Below are 14,838 nucleotides of genomic sequence, written 5' to 3' on the forward strand. Positions count from 1 at the left end.
AGAGGTGGGGCTAGAGGGCCTTTGAAAATACACAGTCTTATAATGATAATACATTAATTGTCTCATAAGAACATTTGGTAATAATGCATAAGGCATTATAAATGTGCTTGATAGGCATTGTGAAGATGGTATTTATAGAAAGTGTTACCATAATAACTTTTGATAATACTGTATAGCTCATAAAGCGTTCAGTCTGATAATTATATAATTATAATACATTGATTATCTTCTAAGAACTTTTGGTGATACTGCATCAATGTGCTTATAAGGCAGTCTTAAGATTGTATTAATTGGAAGTGCAACTGTACTTTTTAAAGTTAGGCTTAGAGAGCTAAATGTACACAGTCCTTTTCCATCAGCATGTTATTGTGTATATGAGATGTGAAGGTCTGTGGAGTGGTGGTCTGGCCGGGGTTTCTATAGTGGTCAATAACAGGCATCTTTTCAATGACTTCCTCTCTCGCTCTCTCGCTCTCTCTCTCTCTCTCTCTCTCTCTCTCTCTCTCTCTCTCTCTCTCTCTCTCTCTCTCTGTCTCTCTCTTTCTCTCCAACTCTCTGTCTGTCTTTTCACTTTCTTTGTCTTTCTTGGCGCCACCCAATACCTCTTCAACCTCAGAGTACCATGAGTTCAATGCCTGGTCTGAATACCTGTAACTGTAAAGTCAGAGTTTAATGTGTGGTCTAAATACAATCTGAACTGCACACATGTTGAGAGCTGAATTTACTCACTTGAACCTAAAAGTATGAGTTAATTAAATCTCTCAACATCCCTACCAGTAATATGTATTAATGAGTGGTCTAAATCAGTGTTTCTCAATGCATTTCTGGGTAATGCACATTTTTGTTCTAGCCCAGCACTAACACACCTGATTTAACCACTAGAAGGCCAAACTCTTGGCCCTAGCTTTTCCTAGTCAGGTCACATAGTTTGGAAAAAACTCCTGACACTAAGGTGGATATGAAAACATTATCATGGGCAGAACTCCAGATACAATCTTTATGTTCTATTGGCTGGCTTTCTATTTTCTTTCTCCCTGTAATCTAATCTAAGGCGTCCGTATGGTCCTAAAGCACACCATTGCCTCGTTTTGTATCACATTCCAATGATAAAACTGGGGGGGACAAAACTGCAATTTCAGAATGTGGGTGGGACATGTCCCCCCCTCGTCCCCAGTGAAAGTTGCGCCCATGCTCAAACGTGTTTCTCTTCACCCACCTCAATGAAAGGCCTCCCCAAAAGAAAGTATTTTCTATATTCTACATTCCTCCACATCACAATGACTCCAATTTACTCCACTTGTGGCCACAGCTACAGTTGTTGGTTGGTTAGCGCTATTTTATCTTTCTCTCTGTAACTTATGGCTTAATTCAAAGCAGACCAGTGATTTTTACAACGAATGTGTGTTTCTCTCGTGTTCTGCCCCTATGGTGGCCATCTGCTTTCAATTTCCCCACCCCTCCTTCCTCGCTCCTCTTCCCTCGCCTCCCCCTTCCCTCCCCCTCGGCAGTCCGGGAGGGCTTGATTGTTGGGCCTCTCTTCTACCCAGCTGTCACTGATGACTGTAGGCCTGTGGTATTTGTACAGTTTGTGTGTGTGTGTGTGTGTGTGTGTGTAGGGGTCTGCTGGTACATCTGCAGGACCCAGGCCTCCTTTGGCCATCCTTAGGGAACACAGCTGAACAGAAATATAAACGCAACATGCAACAATTTCAAAGATTTTACTGAGTTACAGTTCATATAAGGAAATCAGTCAATTGAAATTAATGAATTAGGCCCTAATATATAGATTTCACATGACTGGGAATACAGATATGCATCTGTAGGTCACAGATACCCCCCCCAAAAATAAGATATGGGCGTGGATCAGAAAACCAGTCAGTGTCTGATGTGACCACCATTTGCCTCAAGCAGTGCGACACATCTCCTTCGCATAGAGTTCATCAGGCTGTTGATTGTAGACTGTGGAATGTTGTCCCACTCCTTTTCAATGGCTGTGCAAAGTTGCTGGATATTGGTGGGAACGTGAACACTGTACACATCGATCCAGAGCATCCCAAACATGCTGAATGGGTGACATGTCTGGTGAGTATGCAGGCCATGGAAGCATTTTCAGCTTTTGTGTACAGATTCTTGCGACATGAGGCCGTGCAATATCATGCAGAAACATGAGGTGATGGCGGCGGATGAATACCATGACAATGGGCCTCAGGATCTCGTCACGGTATCTCTGTGCATTCACCATGCAATTGTGTTCGATGTCCGTAGCTTATGCCTGCCCAAACCATAACCGCACCACCACCATGGGGCAGTCTGTTCACAACGTTGACATCAGCAAACCGCTCGCCCACCTGACGCCATACACGCTGTCTGCCCGGTACAGGATTCATCCGTGAAGAGCACACTTCTCCAGTGTGCCAGTGGCCATCGAAGGTGAGCATTTTCCCACTGAAGTCGGTTACGACGCCAAACTGCAGTCAGGTCAAGACCTTGGTTAGGATGACGAGCACGCAGATGAGCTTCCCTGAGACGGTTTCTGACAGTTTGTGCAGAAATTCCTTGGTTGTGCAAACCTGACTGGTTGGCTGGTCTCAGACGATCCCGCAGGTGAAGAAGCTGGATGTGGAGGTCCTGGGCTGGCGTGGTTACATGTGGTCTGCGGTTGTGAGGCCGGTTGGACGTACTGCCAAATTCTCTAAAACGACGTTGGAAGCGGCTTATGGTAGAGAAATAAACATTCAATCTGGCAACAGCTCTGTTGGACATTTCTGCAGTCAGCATGCCAATTGCACGCTCCCTCAAAACTTGAGACATCTGTGGCATTGTGTTGTGTGACAAAACTGCGCATTTTAGAGTGGCCTTTTATTGTCCCCACAAGATGCACCTGTGTAAAGATCATGCTGTTTAATCAGCTTCTTGATATGTCAGACCTGTCAAGTGGATGGATTATCTTGGCAAAGGAGAAATGCTCACTAACAGGGATGTAAACAAATTTGTGAACCAAATTTGAGAAAAATGAGCTTTTTGTGCGTGTGGAAAATTTCTGGGATCTTTTATTTCAGCTCATGAAACATGGGACCGTTTATATTTTTGTTCAGTATACCTATCACTCACTCTCTCAACTTCAACGCTTCTCTGTCCTTTGCTCTTTCTTTACCCCTCTGTCTCTATCTGTCCCTCTCTCCTTCTCTCTCTCTCTCACTCTCTCAACCACTATCCTTCTTTGTCTTGCTCTCATTACATCTGTGTTTCCTGTATGTCTACCTCTGTCCTTCTCTCCTTCTCTCTTTCTCTCTCTAGCCCACTATTTACTGTCTGATCTCAATGTTCTATTTCTGTTCATTAGCCCTGTGCTGTTATGGAAGTCTCTGGAAGGCTCTCTGTAGGAACTGTGAGTATGAGTACAGGGGAGTGTATGAAAACCTGTGTCTGTGTAAGGTAATGGAGATGTGTGTGTGTGCTTACCTGTGTGTGTGTGTGTGTGTGTGTGTGTGTGTGTGTGTGTGTGTGTGTTCCTGAAGAATGTGTGCTGATGAGGATGTGTGTGTGAGGAGTCACAGCCCTGCCTGTGTTGTGGTTCTCAGGATGTGGCTGACTGCACAGCCCACTGATTGTGGTAGGGTTGTGAAAGTCCCACCCCTGTGGACACACACACATACAAACACACATAGTGCGTGCACAGACACACACACAGTCTGTTCCATCTAAACACACTGACCCTTATCTTCGCACACAAAGGTCAGAGGCAGGGACATAAACAACCATTATCTGCTGTACAGACACACACACACGCACACACACACACACACACACACGCACACACGCACACACACTCGCACATGTCTTTAAGTACTTTTGATAATATGCAAACCCTATATTATTATGCACAAAGTCCCTACTCTCGATTCTCTTGTAGTATTGATGGAAAAAACAATAACAACTGGATCGGCGTATTGTCCTCTACTGACGCTAGTGGCAGGGTCCTCATATGGTACCTAACTAACTGGCACTAAATGTTTTTAGTACATTCATCCCCTAGTGTTTGTGTGCTCAAGTGACCACTGGAATGCAGGAAATGCGTCCCAAATGGCACCCTATGTCCCTACATAGTGCACTACCTTTGACCAGAGCACTATAGGCCCTGGTCAAAAGTAGTTAACTATATAGGGAATAGGGTCCTCTGGTCCTCTGTAGTCTCAGACCTCCGTGTCAGGCTTGGTGTGTTAGACAGACTCTAATGACATCCTCCCACTGTGTTGATTGACACCAGCGCTGCAAAGACAGGGTCCAGGGTCCAGGGGTCTTACTGAGGTCTGCAGACTTTGTGCCGATTTGACAGTTATTCACAACCAAAAATGTGACATGTGTTTGTCATTGTATGGAAGTATCAGGGGTTTATGTTGACCATGTGACCTGAAGAGGAAAAAACTCTGAGCTCTAGTTCTATCACATGGTCAGGAAAAAGTCCTGGTCCTACTTTTAAACATACACGTTTTATTCCGATATGGTTGTGGTTCTTCACTCGTTGCCCCCGTCCCTGATCACTGAACAAGGAGTTACCTTGACCATGTGACCAGACTAGGAATAACTCCAAGCCCTAGTTATGTATAATATCTGGTCTGGCACCACAAGCTGTGTCCCTGCCTTTCCCACCTGTAGCTCCTAACTGAGGATGTCTTGATGTTGATCAGGGAGTCTGTTATGCTGGTGTTTTGAGTTGATCTGAAACCAAGTGTAGCCAATCCAGGTCAGGCTGTATGTGCTGTAAACACAGTATCATGTGCATCTACTGGCCCAGAGACAGAAACAGAGCTACAAATTTAGAATATAGAAATGAGAAAATAGAGAAATCTACTGCATGGAGCACCGAGGAGTGATGAGGAGTGGGGTTTCTACGATGTGCGCCTACATGAGGATCTCATAACACATTCATAAGACAAACATAATGCATTCATGGGTTGTCCTTTGTAGCTCAGTTGGTAGAGCGTTGCGCTTATAACGCCAGGTAGTGGGTTTTATACCCGGGACCACCCATAGGTAAAATGTATGCATGCATGACTAAGTCGCTTTGGATAATCCAGAATCCCCCAACTAGGATTTCTGGAGAACCAGGGAATTTATTGAAAGTTCCCAGAATTTTGCAACCCTAGTCAGGAGAGGAGATCAGAGTATTAACAAAGCATCTCAGAGTAGGAGTGTTGATTTAGGATCAAGTTTGCCTTTTAGATTATAATGCTAACATAAAAATAAAATCTCAAAAAAAAAAAAAAGGTTTTATTGTCACATACACCGTGCAGTGAAATGGGTTGTTTTACAGGGTCAGTCATATTAGTACACCAACCCTGAAGCAAATTAGGGTTAAGTGCCTTGCTCAAGGACACAGATTTTCCACCTTGTCGGCTCGGGTATTCAAACCTTTAGGCTACCTGCCGCCCCAGGGAAGACATGATCCTAGATCAGCACTCCGACTCTGAGATGCTTGCAACATAATGCCCCAAGAATCTTCAGCCGCCCAAGCAGTAAAAATAGGTGTTGCAAATAACAGATTACATTTAACACATTTCTTTTAAAATATCTGACAGGCTCTGCTTACTGAAGTTGGTTAAAACATTCCTTGTTAGATCATTTGTAGGGGACTGTGGTCACGATCGTCGGATATAGAGGACCAAGGCGCAGCGTGGAAGGTGAACATACTTATTTATTAAATGATACACGAACAAAACAACAAATCGATACGTGACGTCCACAGGTGCAAAACACAAACCAACACGGAACAAGATCCCACAAACACTGTGGGAAAACCACCTGACTAAATATGGTTCCCAATCAGAGACAACCAGCAACAGCTGATACTCGTTGCCTCTGATTGAGAACCACTCTGGCCAACATAGATATACAAACTAGACTAGACACAACGAGCACAAAACATAAACTCTACACACCCTGGCTCAACTTAAAAGAGTCCCTAGAGCCAGGGCGTGACAGTACCCCCCCCTAAAGGCGCGGACTGCGACCGCGCCTAAACATCACCGAACAGGGGAGGGCTGGGTGGGCATTCCTCCTCGGAGGCGGTTCCGGCTCCGGGCTTGACCACCACCCTCTACTAACCCCCCCCTAGTGCCCCTGGTCTGGTCTAGCCCCACTGGCTGGAGCTGGACTGGACTTCGGTGGAGCGGATTGCTCAGGCTCCGGTGTGGAGCAGCTGACCGGTACCTGACCAGGCACCGGTGAAACGGGCACGGGCTGGCGATGCGCACCACAGGTTTGGTGCGGGGAGCAGGAACAGGCCGGACCAGGCTGGCGACGCGCACCATTGGCTTGGTGCGGGGAGCAGGAACAGGCCGGGCCGGGCTGGCGACGCGCACCACTAGCTTGGTGCGGGGAGCAGGAACAGGCCGGGCCGGGCTGGCGATGCGCACCACAGGTTTGGTGCGGGGAGCAGGAACGGGCCGGGCCGGGCTGGCGACGCGCACCATTGGCTTGGTGCGGGGAGCAGGAACAGGCCGGGCCGGGCTGGCGACGCGCACCATAGGCTTGGTGCGATGGGCAGGAACAGGCCGGCCGGGCTGGCGACGCGCACCATAGGCTTGGCGTGATGGACAGGAACACACACCACTGGCCTTACACGGGGATCAGGAACGGGCCGGACCGGACTGGCAACACACTTCAGTACCTCTCGCCGTGCCTCTACATTTTCCTTCCCTCTATACACCAATGGCTCCCGTAACCCGGTGGCCTTCTCTCCTCGTCCACCAACTCGCCCCTTATCTGCCTCCAGTGGCCCTGTCGTCCCTGCCATGTGCCCCCCCCTAAAAATTTCTTGGGGGTGCCCCTCGCCTGTCCGACGACTGCCCGGTTGGCGCCGCTTCTCCTCTCCTGCCTGGGCACGCTGCTTGGTCCTGTATTGGTGGGATCTTCTGTCACGATCGTTAGATATAGAGGACCAAGGTGCAGCGTGGACGGTGAACATACTTATTTATTAAATGATACACGAACAAAACAACAAATCGATACGTGACGTCCACAGGTGCAAAACACAAACCAACACGGAACAAGATCCCACAAACACTGTGGGAAAACCACCTGACTAAATATGGTTCCCAATCAGAGACAATCAGCAACAGCTGATACTCGTTGCCTCTGATTGAGAACCACTCTGGCCAACATAGATATACAAACTAGACTAGACACAACGAGCACAAAACATAAACTCTACACACCCTGGCTCAACTTAAAAGAGTCCCTAGAGCCAGGGCGTGACAACTGTCCAGGGCTGGCTCCAGGCATAAGCGACATAAGCAGTCTTTTAGGTTCCCTGGGGTCTCAACTTACTGTTGAGAGTTAGAATAATAGGTGCAAGTTAGAAATTTGGTTGTGCATCAGCAGTTTTTCTCTTGTTTTGACAGTCACTCAATTAGCCATGTCAGCTAACCATTTTTAGATTGGTAAATTAGTCTAGCCAGCTATCTAAACTTGTAGTAATCATGGCCAAATGCCCAGGGGCCCTGACCTCCAGGGGGCCCCCATTGATTTTGTTAGTCACTTTCACTCAGATATCATTAACATGGCATAAGTCAATGCAAAATGTGTACAATTGTGGGAAATTAGCTTTAAAATTGCTCAAATGTCTCTCCAACCCATGGCAAAATGGGTAGAATTGCAGGAAATTAACTTTAAAACTGCAAGAATGTCTCTCTGCACCATGGCAACATTTGTAGAATTGCATGAAATTTGTTATAAGATACCTACCAAAAGGCTAGAGGCGGCCCTGAGACTGTCCAAATAAGGTCTTACCGACCGGGCACCCAGAGCACATGCACAGGGGCCCTGACCTCCAGGGGGCCCCCATTGATTTTGTTAGTCACTCTCACTCAGATATCATTAATACTGTATGTCACAAGTCATGGCAAAATGTGTAGAATTGCAGGAAATTAGCTTAAAAACTGCCAAAAGCTTGCTCTATCCCTGCGGAAAATTGGTAGAATTGCAGGAAATTTGTTATAAAATCCCCACACACCAAATCTCACTTAGGGTCCCCAAAAGGCTAGAGCCGGCCCTGGGACTGTCCAAATAACGTCTTACCATGACATTGTTTGTGATTACGTCAGAGCGCCATGTCACCGTTTCCAGCTGTTCTCTCTATTTCTCTCTCTCTCTCTCGCTCTCTCTCTCTCCTAATTTTCTCCCTTCTTCCATCTCCCTCTATCTCTCCCTCCCTCCTTCACTTCTTCCATCTCTCTCTATCTCTCCCTCCCTCCTTCACTTCTTCCATCTCCCTCTATCTCTCCCTCCCTCCTTCACTTCTTCCATCTCCCTCTATCTCTCCCTCCCATCTTCACTTCTTCCATCTCCCTCTATCTCTCCCTCCCTCCACTTCTTCCATCTCCCTCTCTCTCCCTCCCTCCTTCACTTCTTCCATCTCCCTCTCTCTCCCTCCCTCCTTCACTTCTTCCATCTCCCTCTATCTCTCCCTCCCTCCTTCACTTCTTCCATCTCCCTCTATCTCTCCCTCCCTTCTTCACTTCTTCCATCTCCCTCCCTCCTTCACTTCTTCCATCTCCCTATCTCTCTCCTTCTCTGTCACAGAGGGAGATGTTGTGTTGACACTGGTTAGGTCATGTTGTTGTTGAACCCCTGGACAGTAACAGCCTATCATAGTGTGCTGCTGGACAGTGGCAGCCTATCATAGTGAGGCCTTGGCTGCTTGTCCTCAATGACGCAAGGCGCTGGCGTAGGTTTAGGCGTAGGTTTAGACTGGACCAGATGCTGATGATTAGGCTTCGCATTACTCACACTGGACAGACGGGACCAGAGGTATACATCTTTCGCCTCTCTCAACCCCCCTACACTCCTCTACATACACACATGCACACACACACACACACAAACATCTTTCCACCTCCCTACACTCCTCTCCACCTCCTTATAACCCTGTCTACCCCCTGAATTATTTAGCTCCTCTGCCCTCTCCCTGAGATCTGGAACCAGCTTTGGGCGATTCCCTCCGCCTTGTAAGAAAACAAGCCTTAACAACTAATCAAGGGCTTGATGGTTAGTTGACTAGTTGAATCAGGTGTGCTAGTGCTGGGCTGGAACAAAAAAGTGCATTCTTAGGGATCCTTGAAGAGCAGTGTTTGTTTTATTTGACTAGAGTAGGTTGTAGTATACAGGGATTTGCGTCTGATGGGTGGGGTTCAGAATCCAACATGACATCAGCCGAACGCATCAGCCAGCAGCCAGTGGGAGTTCAGCCAACGCCAGTCAAGTTCCCTAATTATTTCGTTTTGGCAGGAAGTACGCACGCATGGTGATTTATCCCCGCAATGACATCAATCGTACTTTCGTTTGTGACACTCTAGGGGGAAAATGAGACTTTTACCCCTTGTTGCTGTTGTAGTAGCCTGGCCTAGATGAACCACTGCCAGTATGGAGCTGCGTCCCAAATGGCACCCTATTCCCTATATAGCGCACTACTTTTGACCAGGGCCATATGGGCCCTGGTTAAAAGTAGTGCACTATATAGAGAATAGGGTGCCATTTGGGATGTAAACCGTATAAACTTGGTAGTATGATGAGGAGGAGCCCCTCCCAGGGATATTAGCCTCTCGCGAGCTTTATTTCATGGCTGGCAGAGTGTGTGTGTGTGTGTGTGTGTGTGTGTGTGTGTGTGTGTGTGTGTGTGTGTGTGTGTGTGTGTGTGTGTGTGTGTGCGCGTGCGTGCGTGCGTGTGTCTGTGTGTGTGAGACTGAGTGTGTGTGTGAAGGCCGAAAAGCCTTCTCCTCTCTCAGTCTCAGTTTCTCAACTCACTCAGTGTTACAATATGCCGCATGCATAGGAAAAAGACATGCACACACCACCCAAAATAAAAATAAAGAAACAAAAAGGGTAGCATTAGTAAAGTAAACTTTTTGCATCAGTCTTTGTTGTCTCTTTTGTGTTCTCACTATCTGTTTCAGGGACCTTCTGTATACTGAGTTTCACCCACATGATATACACTACATGGCTAAAAGTATGTGGACACCCTTCAAATGAGTGGTTTCTGCTATTTCTGCCACACCCGTTGCTGACAGGTGTATGAAATCGAGCACACAGCCATGCAATCTCCATAGAATGCCGCGTACTAAAGAGCCCAGTGACTTTCAACATGGCACCATCAAAGGATGCCCTGCTAGAGCTGCCCCGGTTAACTGTAAGTGCTGTTATTGTGAAGTGGAAACGTCTAGGAGCAATAATGGCTCAGTCGCGAAGTGGTAGGCCACACAAGCTCACAGAACGGAACCGCCGAGTGCTGAAGCGCATAGTGCGTAAAAATCGTCTGTCCTCGGTTGCAACACTCACTAACGAGTTCCAAACTGCCTCTGGAAGCAACGTCAGCACAATAACTGTTTTTTGGGAGCTTCATGAAATGGGTTTACACACAAGCCTAAGATCACCATGCGCAATGCCAACCGTCGGCTGGAGTGGTGTAAGCTCGCCGCCATTGGACTCTAGAGCAGTGGAAACGCGTTCTCTGGAGTGATGAATCACGCTTCACCATCTGGCAGTCCAACGGACAAATCTGGGTTAGGCGGATGCCAGGAGAACGCTACCTGCCCGAATGACATTCTAGACGATTCTGTGCTTCCAACTTTGTGGCAGCAGTTTGGGGAAGGCCCTTTGCACAAAGCGAGGTCCATACAGAAATGTTTGTCTAGATCGGTGTGGAAGAACTTGACTGGCCTGCACAGAGCCCTGACCTCAACCCCATCGAACACCTATGGGATGAATTGGAACGCCGACTGCGAGCCAGGCCTAATTGCCCAACATCAGTGCCCGACCTCACTAATGCTCTTGTAGCTGAATGGAAGCAAGTCCCTTGCAGCAATGTTCCAACATCTAGTGGAAAGCCTTCCCAGAAGAGTGGAGGCTGTTATTGCAGCAAAGGGGGGACCAACTCCATATTAATGCCCATGATTTTGGAATGAGATCTTTGACGAGCAGGTGTCCATATACATGTAGTGTATCTTAAGATACAATCTAAACCTCTCTATTTTGTCCTCCCAGGCACGGCCTAAAGGTGAGGGTCTAACTCCGTACCAGGGGAAAAAGAGATGTTTCGGAGAGTACAAATGTCCCAAGTGTAAGAGGAAGTGGATGAGCGGTAACTCCTGGGCCAACATGGGACAAGAATGTATCAAGTGCCACATCAACGTCTACCCACACAAGCAGGTAGGACAACGTATGTGTGTGCGCGTGCGCATATGTGTGCAGTTGTACATTTGGTGTTTGTTGTTGTTTCTGTGTGTGCATTTATATGTGTGTGCTCGTGAGCTTTGTGTGTGTGTGTGTGTGTGTGTGGTGGAGTCATTTTGTATGTTGCGAAAAGAATATGCAATTTGTTCTTAATTGTTATTACAACACACTCAGAATATGGTTTGACGTTATGCAACCTCAACCTCTTTAGTCAGGGGTTTGTAAGGGAAAGTGTATAAACTGAAGGGGTGTGTTGAAGCTACATTTGTTTTAATGGTGAAATAACAGGCGTCAGCCGAGGTTAATAAGGTCCAGATATAGGGAGGGCAATGTGGTCACATGAATGGCATCCTATTCCCTATGCAGTACACTAGTTTTGACCAGGGCCCATAGGGTATAAGGTGCTATTTGGGATGCAACCTGTGGCTGCTTACAGTTTATAGGCTGTTCCCAACTTGCCTGATTAAAATATAGTTTTTAAAAAAGTGCTTCAGAGTAAGAGTGCTGATCTAGAATCAGTTTGCCTTTAGGATTACAATGATTTAGATTATATGGACGGCGGGGACCTGATCCTAGATATAAATGCTCCTAAAATAATCTTAGGTTGTGTCTACATTTGACACTTACATGCGACCTCTGCTATCAGAATACGAAGATCGCATTGAAAAGATGGGTTGCTTTGTGGTCTGATTGTGTTTAGATCTGTGTAAGGGTTGGTGTGAGGTGTGACCCAGGTGCGGTGCAGGATAGACAGTAAGCAAGGATGGTGAAACAAGGATCTTTACTGGTGGTCCAAAAGGCAGGATACAAAACAACGGACTATACATGAAAACAAATGAGGAGCACATAGGTCTCCAAAAAACAGTCTGACAACAAACAATACCAAATACTAACTCTGACTGGAAAAACACAATGACACAGGGAGAACACTTCTCGAGTACCTGTAACACTGTCACATGATCCGACACTGATACGTACTGCTTGACATCAAGGAACTAGCAGAGAAAACTGAGCAAGGGAACACAGGGAAGTGAGGGCATAAATACACAGGTGAATCAGATAGCGACAGGTGACACCAATAGGCAGATAATTAGTCCCGACTGTGAGTGAGGAGGTGCCTATGGTTGTCGGAGGATGACACCTAGTGGGTTGCTCCGGAACTGCGACCCACTCCTGTAACAGATCTGGTTGACCACTTCAGGAGGTGGTCAGGAATGCATTATGTGCGGATTTCTCCTCAGTCTGGACCAGAGTATGTGAGGGGAGCAGAGCTGGATAAGAGCAAGGAGCGGAGTGTGCACAATTTGAATGGAGTTTCCCAAAGGCTGGAGTGTCGGCCTTCTCGCCCGTTCCAATTTCGCTCCGTAGCGTTCCAGTAGCGCTCACTTCAGGAGCTCAGGGCATGCCCGGCCCAGCATGCATTTGTAGTCTACTTGTGTGCTACTGTCATGGAGTTTGCTAAATTTTTTCGTAAAGAAACTGATAAAATGCACAGGTGCTAAATCAAGCTGACTATAGGTCATAATTGATTTTGGCCCAATAGGCCTGGCATATTCTCACGTTCAAGGAGCTTTCTGTTTTGATTGGGTTATTTTGCCTAAAAACCTTTAGGCCTACCTATAGAAAAATAAAAATAAACATCTCTGCATCTCTGCCCAGCCTGGCAAGAGTGGCCAAAAGGGTGTTTAGCATCCCCAGTGGCTCTGCAAGTGTGGAGAGGGTATTCTCTCCGCTGCTGGCCGGCTCTCCAGGCACCATCGCATGAGCCTGAAGCCACAGACTGGCCAAACACCTGTTTCTAAAAAGGAATTCTAAAAATGCATTCAAAGGCACTAAAAAGTCATTTTTCGTTTAAATTGTATTTAATTCAAATTAAATCACAGCCTATATGCGCAATTTATAGACTATAATGATTTAATACAACAAAATGTTGTTTAAATGCTGAACACTTTATGTCCCTACCAGCCTAGTGTGTCACACTCGCAAATGCTTCACAATGTATATCTTTGTAGGGTATAGCTTTAAAATAATTGAAATAATATAGCCTAAATAATTCATTTTCGTTCCTTCTTAGGCTCCCTATCTGGCAACTGAACTATTTAGAGTGTTTATATTATGTTTAATATGACATTTGAAATTATGTGCGCTTCTTACATTCACCTTTTCATGTTTATTCAAATACTTTTCATCCAAATCCATATGGTTTGGTTTCAACACTTCAAAACCAAATGGTAAGTCCAGGTAGTCACAAAAATAGATTGGTGTTGGTTAAATTGTGATTTTAATGAATGGAGCGAATTTGGAGCGGCATTTCTTTTTTCTGTGAGCGCTGAGCGGTTTTTAGCAGAGCAGTTGGAGAGGACATGGAACATGGAGCGCTGGAACGGTGCTCAAGCACCACTCCATGAGCAATGAGCGGGATTTCCAACCCTTAACTCTGCTCACATGCTCTGGTCTGGACGCAATCAGGCTACCAAAAGCACATACAGTGGGTGACACCTTTTCATGATAATGTTGGAGGAAATACATTCCTAGCATGTGAGGAACGTGTTTGATGGCCTCATAAATGCTAGCCAGCTAGCTATTATGTATTTAAAAAATAAATTGTTTGACTAGTTATGCTTACCTGTTTGCAATCCCTTTAGCGTTGCTTGCTAGCTTGCTGGCTAGTTAGCTACAGTAGTTAGCTACTGGCATCAGTTGTTGTTGTGTTATTAACATATTTTGCCTATTCCTCCGTTTGTAGAATGCATACTGGCATTTGAATACAGTGTGGGAAAAGGGAATCCGGACACACTGTGGACACGGTAGACACATTTAAATGTAGGTGTAGATGCATGACGTGTTCTGAACTCCATGATCAGAACTCTATGATCAGAATACTAAAGCTGCATGAACTGTCAAGTCTAGACACGGCCATACACTACTCTGAGACACTTTGTGAATACGGGCCCAGAGCTCTGTCACTTAAACTATTAATCTCTCAAAAGCAATAAACTCCAAGAAACAGTTTAACTAGATGTTATGAGTAACTGTGCAAATATGTGACATCCAGAATTGTATTATCCTTATCACTGCCATGAAATAATCCTTAATTAAATTAACTTGAACATGTGTAAATGTTTTGTTTGTTTGTTGAGTGGGGAGAAAGAGCTTTAGACATCATTCAGTGTCTATTATCCCCGGTTCCAAACATTACAATTAACTTCCACACTCAATCTAGTCATATTTACATTTCCACAAATTCATCCAATTCCACCACTTAAAAGACAGTAGTGGTTCCTAAATGGCACCCTATTCCCTACATAGTGTATTACTTTAGACCCCCCCCCCCCCCAAATCAATGCTAACATATTTGTGCCTCTGTTACTTTCTCACTCATCATTATTCAAGATTAATTCACTATTATCCTTAATCATGGTAGCATCCACATTCATGTTAACCCTAACCCGATATGGATGACAATACACGTCTGCACACGTCTGCACTTTAACCTCATACTCATTGTTTAATTTCAAATCCAAACTTTTTATAGAGCCAAAAGAAGAAAAAAGGCTTCAATAATTACGGAGGGCACTGTAGTGCACTACTTTTGTCCAAAGCCCTGTG

At 45.9% G+C, this 14,838-nt stretch overlaps 2 protein-coding genes across 2 annotated transcripts in view; both read left to right on the forward strand.

Moving 5' to 3' along the window:
* LOC311134805 (sodium/calcium exchanger 1-like) overlaps positions 1-14,838 on the forward strand; it is a gene marked incomplete at both ends in the record, with an annotated part of 795,938 nt that overhangs the window by 644,517 nt on the left and 136,583 nt on the right. The window lies entirely within an intron of this gene.
* The window catches only part of LOC311134920 (zinc finger CCHC domain-containing protein 24-like), a 64,438-nt gene that overhangs the window by 43,329 nt on the left and 6,271 nt on the right, over positions 1-14,838 (forward strand). Inside the window, exon 3 of the mRNA XM_084168686.1 lies at positions 11,041-11,205. Coding sequence (XP_084024812.1) covers positions 11,041-11,205 — 165 coding nt within the window. The remainder of the gene's footprint in view (positions 1-11,040; positions 11,206-14,838) is intronic.

Source organism: Coregonus lavaretus, assembly GCF_964263955.1.
Source record: "Coregonus lavaretus genome assembly, chromosome: 1".
NCBI lineage: Eukaryota > Metazoa > Chordata > Actinopteri > Salmoniformes > Salmonidae > Coregonus > Coregonus lavaretus.